Source organism: Physcomitrium patens, chromosome 18 (genome assembly GCF_059467195.1).
Source record: "Physcomitrium patens ecotype Gransden chromosome 18, ASM5946719v1, whole genome shotgun sequence".
Lineage (NCBI taxonomy): Eukaryota > Viridiplantae > Streptophyta > Bryopsida > Funariales > Funariaceae > Physcomitrium > Physcomitrium patens.
In genome coordinates this window covers 12,551,430-12,562,295 of record NC_143427.1, presented here as the reverse complement: position 1 = coordinate 12,562,295, position 10,866 = coordinate 12,551,430, and the positions used below count along the sequence as shown (strand labels likewise).

The following is a 10,866-nucleotide window of genomic DNA, read 5'->3' as shown; positions in this document are numbered from 1 at the left end:
TCAAGACCAAAAACCAACCATTGAAGAGAATCTTTTTGCCTATACTAAATTTGTGAAAAAAAGAAATAAATCACAATTTGCATTTTTGCATCAAAGCAATTGTTTAAAATCATTAAATGCTTCACAATTTTAATAACTTGTAATTGATATCAAGTAAGATAGTACTACACTTCTTAGCCAATTTTTCTATTGATCACAATATAAAGTAAAGAAATTAATCCTAAACTTAATCTTTGAATAATAAATCAACCCATTAATTTTGTTCTAAAATTTGACAATTTTCTTTTTAAATTTTGATCAAAGTATCACATAAATGTATTTCAATGTCTTTACAACATCATTGATAATAATATCTTTTCAACACATACATTTAAAACTAAAAAACATGCAAATATATGCAATACATTTTGAATCTCTCACTAAATTAGAAAAATCAGGACATAATCAATCATAAAAGAAGTGATATGATTTCATGTAATTTTCATGAAGCTTCAACTATCTCCACAATCATACTTCAAATTAATCTTAATGCATTTTGTGGTGGAAAATTGAATTGACACATTACAAATGTTAACTCTTTTCTATTTGTACCTACATTTGCATTACCACATCCTTCATTTTAAAAAGCATTGCCATAATACAACAAAAAAGAAAAAAGAAAACAAAAAATCAAAAAAATCAACTATATTTGAAACAAGTGGTAAAGAAGGAAAAAAAAAAGAATGAACTAACAAACAAAGAAAAAAGGAAAACAAAATCTATAAAAAATCATCAATTTAAAAGTGCAGAATCAAAAACTTCAAATACACTTGTATCTAATCCAGAAATAAAATTAATAACTCACACTTAATCAAGAAAGACAAACTTATAAAATACATTCTGAATAGTTCAGTTCCAAAACCTTCTCGTCAAAACACTCCAACAGTGAAGGCGGGTAACTCTACAGTTCTGCAGTTTCATCATCAAATCTTATTTTTCTGGATGAAAGCTTCACAATGTGCCCAAATTCTCCCCGAAATCGATACCTTCCAAACCCACCCCCACTACTCCATTCGCTTGCTTCTGTTCCTACATGCGCCATCTCTCTCACCACCGTCTCATCACTCCCAACATACAGACATCCAACGATCCCTCCCCACCGACCGGGACGCCTCACAGTCTCCCCACACCATCCACCACAAAACCTAGCCCGATCCATGCATACACGTCCACGCACGTTTCTCCACAACCCACCTCCATCACGCGACATCCCAACACACTCTACCCTCCGCCCCACATCATCGGCCTCGCCATACAAACACACCGCTGCGGCTTCTCAGCTGCTCATTCCACACACGTGCATTCCACATTCACCACCACACACGCACTGGGTCCACGCGAACCCACCACACAATACTCGCTCCCAGGACGTCTGCTGTTGCTCACATGCACGACGGGTTGTGATTGCATCCATCTAGATAATTTCCACAAACGACGCTGTTACACATGAACACTGGCAGCTGGTTTCCCACCCTCCCAAAACCACGGCCATCTCAACATCATCCCCTAGGGCCTGGTATTATTTCAAGCGCCCACACCCCACCGCCTCTACTTTTACAATCCACACGACCAAATGACGAGAAGTAATCCTGTAAACACAGATCGAAATGTACAGTCCCGATTCCATCACATCCTATGGTTACAAATCGTCATACTCATTTGCATTCTCTAAAAGGTAGTTCGCCGCTAATTGCTCGTTCTTATCGCACGCCAGAAACGCCTCGATCACCAGTGCCCGGCTGAACCCCATCCCTTCCAACTGCCCCCCCCCCCCCACACACACACACACACGGTCAGTCACCCACGCTTGCCTCCTCTGCCCCTCCTTGTCCACCGCCTTCCCCACACCCTCCCACCACTAACCTCGCCACAACCCCACAACTCCCATCCCCCCCCCCCACGTCACCACACTCACCCGTTCGATGGCTTCTCTCTCCTCTGGGGTCACGTTAACGGACTGCGGGTATCCTCCTGCCAGCTGCCCCAAAGCATCCCTGCAATTCCCACCCACGCACCTCCCTCCGTCACCCACACATTCCATGGCTTCCTACCGCTACCGCCCCCACCCACCAACGCCGCTACAACACCCTCCCTCACTCACACCCACGCCCAACCTCACGCATCAACACCTCCCGCACCTCGCCCATCCCAATCAATCCGACTCTCAACCACACTGCACATACCCTCCTTCCGCGCCTTCCGCGCCGGCCTCGTTGATCAGCCGCAAAAACTCCGCCTGATTCTCGTTGATCAGCCGCAGAAGCGCCGGATTCTGCTTCCCCAACTCTTGCAGCATCGGCTATCGTCATGCATCACCACACCACGTCAGAACAATCTACCCTCTCGCCTCCGCTCACCAACGCCGACCTCACCTCCACCCACGCATCCCGCTCCCAACCCCACCCTACCCTACCCTACCCCTCTCCACCGCATGCCAAAGTCAACGCATCTGCGCCTCGGTTGTCATCTTACCTGCAAAATCTGCGGGTTCGCTTGCACCATCGTTCTCAATGCTTGAAACTGCCGTCATTCCAAAAACAAAGCCACCTCAGCAACACGTTCCTCTCACCCCTTCTCTCGCACAACCCTCACATACCACACCAAATCAAAGCCTCCTCCGCCCCCAAGCTCATGCTTCACGACAAACTACCTGTGGGTTGTTCCGCAAAAAGTCCAAAGCCCCTAATCCAGCGCCTCCTCCGACCACGCCCGGCATCCCCTGCACAACACCACCGCCCATTCCCCTTCATTTCCACCCACACTCCCGCGTCCTCTTCTGCATCGTCTCAGCTGCCAACGACCACCCCTGCACCTCTTCCCCCTATGCCTACTTTTCTCCCCCATCGTTACTGCACTGCAACCCACAACCCAACCTCCACTACCCACCTATCCGCCGCACCCCCTGTGCAACAGACGTCTGCCCATCTCACTGCCATACCTGAGGGAACAGATCCAGAGGCGCCGCATTCGGTCCTTGCGAAGCAGCTGGAGCTGCGGCAGCACCGGCTGTCGGCACCGCCGCCACGCCTGCTCCCGCCGCAGCAGGACCACGGGCTACGGGAGCTGCCACTTCCGCAGCTTCAGGTATTCCCTGCGCACCACCCACACCACCCATCCCGCCACCCATCAGAACCCCGCTCGCCGCCTCTACGCCGCACTTCTTGCATGACCACTCACCATCACACTCCCACGCTCAACTCACAATCCCCACCACCCCCCGAACCACCATTCCACCAACACGAACTGCTCCAACCCCTCCCGCGCATCCTCACAACCCACTCCCCAACTGCTGACCATCGGCGACCTTGTCTCGTGTTCCAAGTCACCACGCTCTCACAACCACCGCATACTTACTGAGTAAAGGTACTCCACAGCTCTCTCCGGGTTGTTGAACGCAGCCCGCAGTGCACGTAGCACGGTGTCACGATCCCACGTGCCTCCGCCCATGTCTATAATTTGCTGCACCGTCGACTCCAGAGCCGACCCAGCAACAAGATTCGATGCGGCCTGACCGTATCCATCTCCCGTGCCCCTGCGCACCCGTGATCCACACTAAATCATCACACCCTGCCTCCGATACATAACAAGCCTCTGCACATCCTCGTCAACTACCCATCCTACTGTATCCAACATACTCCGTCAGCCCCACTCCTGACAACTATGCAACCACACCCCCACAACCCGCCCACGCCAGCTCCTCGTCAGCCCGTCCCCGCCTCATCAACCACACCTCCCATCGCCCTCATGTGCACCCCTCACCGACACCGCCATCCCTTCACTGTTGCCCACTCCAACGACTGCCCTCCGACATCACGCTACCCACGACACACCTACAACCCGTCACGTTGCTTCCGAACCAAAACCTACTGCTACTACCCCATTCCAGCACCCCCCCCCCTCTGTGCCACCCTCTTCGCCCCTCCCCCCACCATCTTTCCAGGTCGAATACTCACGCTGGAGCTCCTGCGGCTGGTGCTGCCGAGACCGTTGCTGGAGCTGGAGCAGGAACCGGAGCTGGAGCTGGAGCTGGTGCAGCAGGTGGCGCTGGCGCGACCATCGGTGCAGGGCTTGTCGCCGGCCCTGCAGGAGCCTGAACACCACAACTTCAGCTAACTCACCCACACCTATCCACATCCACATTCCTCTTCACGTACCAAACACCCGCTTCCGACTGCTGCTGCCTACACCCTTCCCCACACCTACAACGCCCTGCATTCCACTATCAATACCACCTCTCACCACGCCCCGCCCCGACTGGTCAGTACCTGCGCGGACCCCGACGACGACGCGGGCGCACCACCCGATGCCGGTGCTGCTTTCGTCTGCCCCCACACACACACACACACGCACTGTCGCTTCAGTGAACCGAACACACATGCACCGCACCATCCCTAACCCATCACACCCTCCACCCAACCAACGCAACCCACCCCAACCCCGCCAGTGTGACCACACACGCAGCTGTGCTCCCAAGCACCTGGCAACGCCCCCACCCCACTCCGCATTGTCAACGCCACGGCCAAACTTGCACATCCACCCCACACATAGCCCGCGCCGGCACCCAACCCCTACCTTCGTCAACATCACCACCAGGAAACCATTCTCTGCCACCTTGTTATCCGCCATGGTCGTCTCATCCTTCAGCACCTTCCCCTGGTGAATCAGCAGCTGCTGCGCGCATGGAAAAGCGTCCTTCCCTTGGGACCCCTCTATCTTCCTTTTCACGGAACTAACCTGCGCACAACACACGCTGTCAACCACTTTGCATGCCATCGCAATCGCGACCGCCCCCACACACATGCCCACTTCCCCACCTCCGCAACCAACCTGCGTGGTTGCACGGCCCAGACACACTACCACAACTCCATCGGACCTCCACCGACGCTAGGTCCTGCTGCTCAACCTTTGACGACAGCCCACAAGTCGGGCCCACCTGCCGGAGTGTACATCACTGCCCAATATAACCATTCAAATACCACGCGCAGATTCCTCATCGCCACAACCAACCCCTCCACGTCTTCCATGCTTGCGCGCACTTCACATCGCGCGCGACCCACAACTATCTGACGTCACCCATCGCACACGCTCCCACAATCCGGCACCGACATCAACACAACACGTTCCTGCCCCCCTGCTCTCCAGAAATTGGACCCACGCACCGCCGTCGGACCACGCAAATGCCCACAACCATGCACGATCCAACACCAGCATCCACTCCGATACACCCCCTGCGATCTACCAAAGAATTCGCCAACCAGGGAGGATGCCGCTAACCATCGCCCGACCCCAAATTGCCTCACCTCAATGCTACCGCCACACCGCGACGATCAATTCACCAATCAAATGCCTCATCACGTGCCACCCCAGCACCTCGCACACTCAGCTCCACATACCAACACCACGTGCCACCCCAGCGGCACCATCGGACGCGCCACAACACCCAAAATACCATACAAACACATAAAATGCGCCAGAACACCCAACTCAAGCTCCGCTCGATCCCACGCACCCAACCAACCCGACCATCGACCACCGACCACCGCACCCACTGACTCCCACATCCACGACGCAACAAAAACAAGCCACCCCCCCGACTAGCTCCCACGATTCCACACCCCACCCTAAAAACCGCACGCAGCAGCGCACCGGGCACCGCGAAGGAGTATTTACCAGCTCATCCTCCGCGACTTGCAGATCAAAGTGGTTCCCCTTGAGGGTCTTCACGGAGATCTTCATCGTGCACCGATCCAAGAGCTCCGAAGCTCAAACGTCCACGCACCCCACAACCGGCGAACGCTGCTAAAGAACTTCTAGCTGCTGCTGCTGCTCCTCGTCGTCCTCCTCCTCTTCCTTTGACACCACCACCACCAACGACAACAACAAGAACAGCACGACGTGCAATTCCCAGCGACGGTGTCGATCCTGCCCTCTTCCTCCAAGCCCTAGCTCTGTCTCTCTCAGACAGTTCCTCGAGCAGCACACAAGGCGAGCTCGTTCCTTCCTTCGGGCCGCTGCCCGTTGCCGACCCGGTCAGAGGCTCGTCAGGCCAGTCCTCGGCGGTGGCTGCATTGTGCTGCCCAAGTTCTTGCTGCCCGGCTCTCGTTGCGCCTGCCTTCCATTGGTCGTCTCATCCAGACTGGGTTCGTTGTCCATTCAAGTTTCGGGTGTCGTGAACGTTACTGGTTGTTTTTTAAATGAAGCGCGTTTGTTGTAGGCACTTGTGCTTGACATTGTATATCTATACGTTTAGAAGATTTTGTGGGATAGTCGTTACGTAGGGATTTGATGTTGTTTCATGCTCCGGTTTGTGTATTTTATTTTTGATTCTTGTGTTTCATTAAACTTTAGCATGGGGACTTGATATGTGCAATTTGGCATAATTTTTTGCATAGTTGTGCTATGACGTGTGATCCTTATGGGAAATAACACCCTGCCCGGTGATCCAGGGAGCTCTATGTTTTGTTTTTGAAGCTCTATTTAATGTGATTTTGATGGATACTCGGTGCGATGTGGAGGTGCAGCTATGTTAGTAGAGTGTATGTAAAGCTACTAGAATGTGCATGCTGGGAATGTAGCCAGGAATAATTTGAGCTTAGATAATTTACCTTGGTGGCCTCTTCAAGACGGTGACAACGATGCCACCACTGAGTAACTATCGTTACATCCTGTGCCTTACCATTGAGAACACCAGTTGCTAGTCAAATCTTAGGATGGATGCAGCTGTGCATCAACCTCCAGCGTTCCCAGTAAATGTTGGAATACCCAGGTGAATTTGCCTGTGTGAATTGTGAAGTATGTGCAAGGGCCTTGTAGTCGAAGAGGCGCTCACTACTGGAGCTGAAACGAATTATAGGCAACAGCTTGCTCAGGCAAATGAAACGCAAGCGAAGAGTACGAGTATCTCAAGAAGTGCTGTGTATGCACCTGCCTCGACTGTGTGAAGCGTGAGTGAATGAATATCACTCCGGAGAGTAATGATTCGAAGAGGTCATGGACAACCAATTCGGTTCGGTAAATCTGGAACAATGGCAAACTTGAGCAATTGCATGTACTGGTGGACATTGAAAGCATTCAAAATACCCGTCCAACACATACAGATAAGTGGAGGCCGTTGATGTATACAAGGGTTTTGAGCGTTGCATTCTGCATCAAATATCATTTTGGAGTCACAAACGCTGCAGCATATTTTTCGTTTCCTAAGTCCCGATTCTCCGCCGGAAGCGTGGCATGGAAGAAGCGTTTCGGGCGAAAGATGAGGGCGCTGCCTTGATCAGTTTGAAATTTGTACATCAAGCCGGGGATGACGAAATCGCCCCCTTGGGGTGCACCACATGATGTCCAACACACAATTTCGTATGCGGAGGTGTCGCTCGTGCATATCCGGGAGCGCGCATCTCCAGCTCGTCGAGCGACATCATGCGTTGCATTGGTGCCTCGCCGGAATTTCACTTCACCTCCTCTAGCAATGTACATGCAGTGGAAGGGCACCTTCAAGCCTTCATCTCCAACTCTCAAGTCCTGGCCAAGACAAGCTCGTTGCTCGAGCTCCGAAACTATCTTCCCTCCGAAGTACTCCGTAATGCTCTTGTAGAACTGGGTTGCTACGATGTTGCCATTCTCAAACAGGCATTGATCTTCTTTCGTAACCGGCGTCCGTTGCGTGTGCACAACTGCATCGTGTAGACAGCTACCGAAGGATGAGACGCTTGCTTCATTTTCGGCATTGGACGTCGGGGTGTATGTGTACAAGGAATTGAGGGCCGCCCTCAACGCACGTGCTTCAAAGGTATTGAAGATCTTCGGCTGGTACATCACCATCACGTCGTGCACCTTAAAATCCTCAAAAGTTAGGTTATTCAAGAGAATGTTGCCGAAGAATGACACCATAGGCTGATTCTGAATATATACTTTCTCCTTCATGATCGTGATCCAGGAATCTTTGAACTTGGAATCCGCGAGGTTCGTGCCGCTCCCGCCTGGCTCCATCTTGTCTCGCACATCGGAGTAAACAATGTGCACCACAGTCCACCTCCGCAAATCAAACCTCTGGCGTATCAACCTCGCTTCCTTACCAAGCACGGTGCAATGTAGCACAAGAAAAGGAACTTCGGCAATTTCTCGACGTTGCTGCCATTTCTGGACCGAATCCAGGAAATCCTTGACGCTGGTGATGGCTTCCTCTCCGAACACCGTGTTAAGTAAGGGCGTCTTCTCCGTTTCCGGGGGGTCGCACTTAAAGCACCGTGGCCCATACTTGTTGAGGCAAGGCTCACACAATTTGTGGCAGTACTGGTAAAGCTTCGACTTGTTCGTAGGTGGAGTGGCGGTCATCATGCTCACGTTATTCTTCCATGGACAGCTTACAAGATGCAACACTGTGTAGGTTGTCATGGCTTTCCCATGCACAGGGTTCATGCATGCGTGTTTCATTCCGATATCGTAAGTTATCCTTACCGTCTTGGCTGGTGTCCATACTGCCTCCGTCACTCTAGCATTGTTTCTCTTCTTCGTCCTAAGTCTATCTGCAGCAACTACGGCAACAAAGTTCCATATTCTTCTATTAGAATTTCTGCTAAGACTCAAAGAATCTCAAAAAGAGATGATGTTCTTTTCCTCATTAGAAATCAAATGGCAAATTTCATGGGAAGACTCATCATCCTCACAACAAGAAGCAGTCTAAAAAAGTGAAATCTAAGGTTGGTAACAGTTAACCTTCAGCAGGCTCATCGGAGGTTCTGGAATGTTGCGCGGTCCTCCTTCGTGTCTTTCTAAGACGAGTTCTAGAGGTGACATGGTCAGAGTCACAACCAGAGTCAGAATCACAGTCTGACTCAGATCGCTCTCGTGCCAATCTTTTCCGCTGTCGACTACGATGAACTATTGTGTCTTCCGAATCAGAACTCGACTGGTCCGACGAGGATGTAGAAGAACTCATCCTCTTGGACGAATCAAGACAACAATGTAAAGCGTGCTGTTACAATGTACTGTGTGAACTGCACTCTTGCACAGCCCTCATTGATATCGTAGATACACAGTGCACTATGCTTTACATAACCATATACTAACCTTTAAAACTTCCAAGAAGCCTGTTCCAAGCAAGTGGCGCTTGTGATAAAACATCATTCTACGTTGTCCGTATGAAGGAATTCGGCTCATCCTGCAAAGAGGAGGCAAAGATCAAGATGTTAGAAAATTGTCTTAGGTTTCGACTGTAAAAGCAACGAAAAAGATGCGGCCGAAACTTCAGAACGTTTCATGGTGTCAAAAGGAAACATTTACAAGCGCAGACACTAAAACAATCTAAGTAGCATATCCTCAGAATGTTAGACATGCTATTTCTAAGTCAATGTACCCACAGAATCTGAAACCTGAAGAAACGCGAGAGGGTAATAGTGTCACCAGTCAACAATTCTATCGAGAAAGCTTGTCACCAAGTTCTGCCACAATCCTGTAAAGCATTTCCTCGGCACCGAAACTAAAGACTTCCCGTCTTATCCCCGTGGCTAAAAGAAACATATATCCAGCTGCATTTCTACACGACCCAGACCAGAGAGAAGGAGTTGGAACAGAAACCCACAAAATTAACCCAACAAGGGAGCAAAGCTTATTAACTTTCAAATGTAAGTCTAAAAGAACCTTTGGTGGCGCCTAGCATTTTTAACTCCACATGAGAATGTTACACTAAAAATACAGAAAAAAGAAAAAAAAAAAAGAAAAAAAAAAAATGAAATGAAATATAAAAAGAAAAAAGAAAAAACTCTGAAAGAAAGATGAGAAAACTGAACAAATTCAACGGGTGAACGTCTCCCTCCACCCTCAATACCGCACCCTCTTTGCCAACGCCACACCGCTGTCTCAAAGGGATGCAGCCTCGCAAACCCCGCTGTACACATAAGCGTACACACGAGTACCGAACGACACCAGAGGAATAAAAGGAAACGACGAGGAGAGAATCGGCAGAGGAAGCGTAACAACAACCGGCGTCCGACTCTGCAGTCTGAGACACAAAATTCAGTCCAGGCGACGTCGTGATACTGGTGGAGGAAGACCCAGCAATGGACGACGAATCAGAGCATGGGACCCAGCGTAGCGGAATCTCAAAACCCTAGAGCAATGATACTCATGTCATGTCATGTTCACGTACTTCGGAACCGACATCACTTGCAGGTTCAGAGAAATTCGGTGGTGGGTGCGTCACACGGTCGATCTCCCAGCTTGGTAAACAGCTGCGAGATCTTGCAGCGGAGATGCTAAGATTGATCGTCCGCCTGGTTGGTGAGCGGAGAAGCTGAAAGAGCTTGTTTGAGAGTGTGTGTGCAATGCTCGATCGGAGCTTTTCAGGAATTTCCGTTGATGCGGAAGCATGCGTGGGGCCTCGTAGGATTGTGTCGCAGAAACCTCCCAACTCAATCGCCTGGCTCCGCCGTCGTGGGCCGTCGGATCGGAGCGGCCGCTCAGATTCAATCTTAACCGCCGATCGGATTTCTGGGAACGAAGGGAGGGTACGTAGGGGAACGATGGAGCGGGCAGGTTGGAGGAGGGAGGCAGGTCGGGAACTCAGAACCCATTCCTCATTGGACCCGCACTGATCAACATTCACATGGGTGCTGCAGTTTGTTCAGGGGCTGCCTCTCAATCCCAATTTTCAACCATCACTCTTGCTTCAAAGATTAACTTTTTTATTCTCATACACAACAGCACTCAATGTGCATGATACTTTTGTTTCCACAAAGAATTCTTGCAATTCAAAAAATTTACTCATTATTTTTTTTCTCAAACACATATTTTATAAACAAGGATTCATCATTGGATATTTTCTCTGTATAA

The 10,866-nt window shown here is 50.4% G+C and overlaps 2 protein-coding genes across 11 annotated transcripts; both read right to left on the bottom strand.

Moving 5' to 3' along the window:
- Positions 1-1,437: 1,437 nt before the first annotated feature.
- LOC112295221 (ubiquitin receptor RAD23b) lies at positions 1,438-5,982 on the bottom strand. The gene is made up of 11 exons (XM_073540754.2): positions 5,710-5,982; positions 4,612-4,773; positions 4,305-4,361; positions 3,993-4,129; positions 3,394-3,571; positions 2,978-3,130; positions 2,690-2,758; positions 2,512-2,559; positions 2,223-2,338; positions 1,955-2,033; positions 1,438-1,798 (listed from the first exon to the last, which is right to left on the bottom strand). Exons 1-11 carry the CDS (start codon positions 5,773-5,775, stop codon positions 1,679-1,681), a joined length of 1,185 nt encoding a protein of 394 aa, XP_073396855.1. The 5' UTR covers positions 5,776-5,982; the 3' UTR covers positions 1,438-1,678.
- A 1,172-nt stretch (positions 5,983-7,154) lies between these two features.
- LOC112295011 (uncharacterized) lies at positions 7,155-10,374 on the bottom strand. Of its 10 annotated transcripts, none has more exons than XM_090244294.1 (4): positions 10,184-10,339; positions 9,868-10,036; positions 8,752-9,196; positions 7,155-8,570 (listed from the first exon to the last, which is right to left on the bottom strand). In XM_090244294.1, exons 3-4 carry the CDS (start codon positions 8,972-8,974, stop codon positions 7,195-7,197), a joined length of 1,599 nt encoding a protein of 532 aa, XP_090100420.1. In that variant the 5' UTR covers positions 8,975-9,196; positions 9,868-10,036; positions 10,184-10,339; the 3' UTR covers positions 7,155-7,194. The 10 variants fall into 10 exon arrangements, with proteins under 10 accessions (XP_090100420.1, XP_090100424.1, XP_090100418.1 ...); XM_090244298.1 differs by having other exon boundaries at positions 7,155-8,561; positions 10,184-10,334; XM_090244292.1 differs by lacking the exon at positions 10,184-10,339 and adding an exon at positions 9,439-9,571 and having other exon boundaries at positions 9,868-10,007.
- Positions 10,375-10,866: the final 492 nt, after the last annotated feature.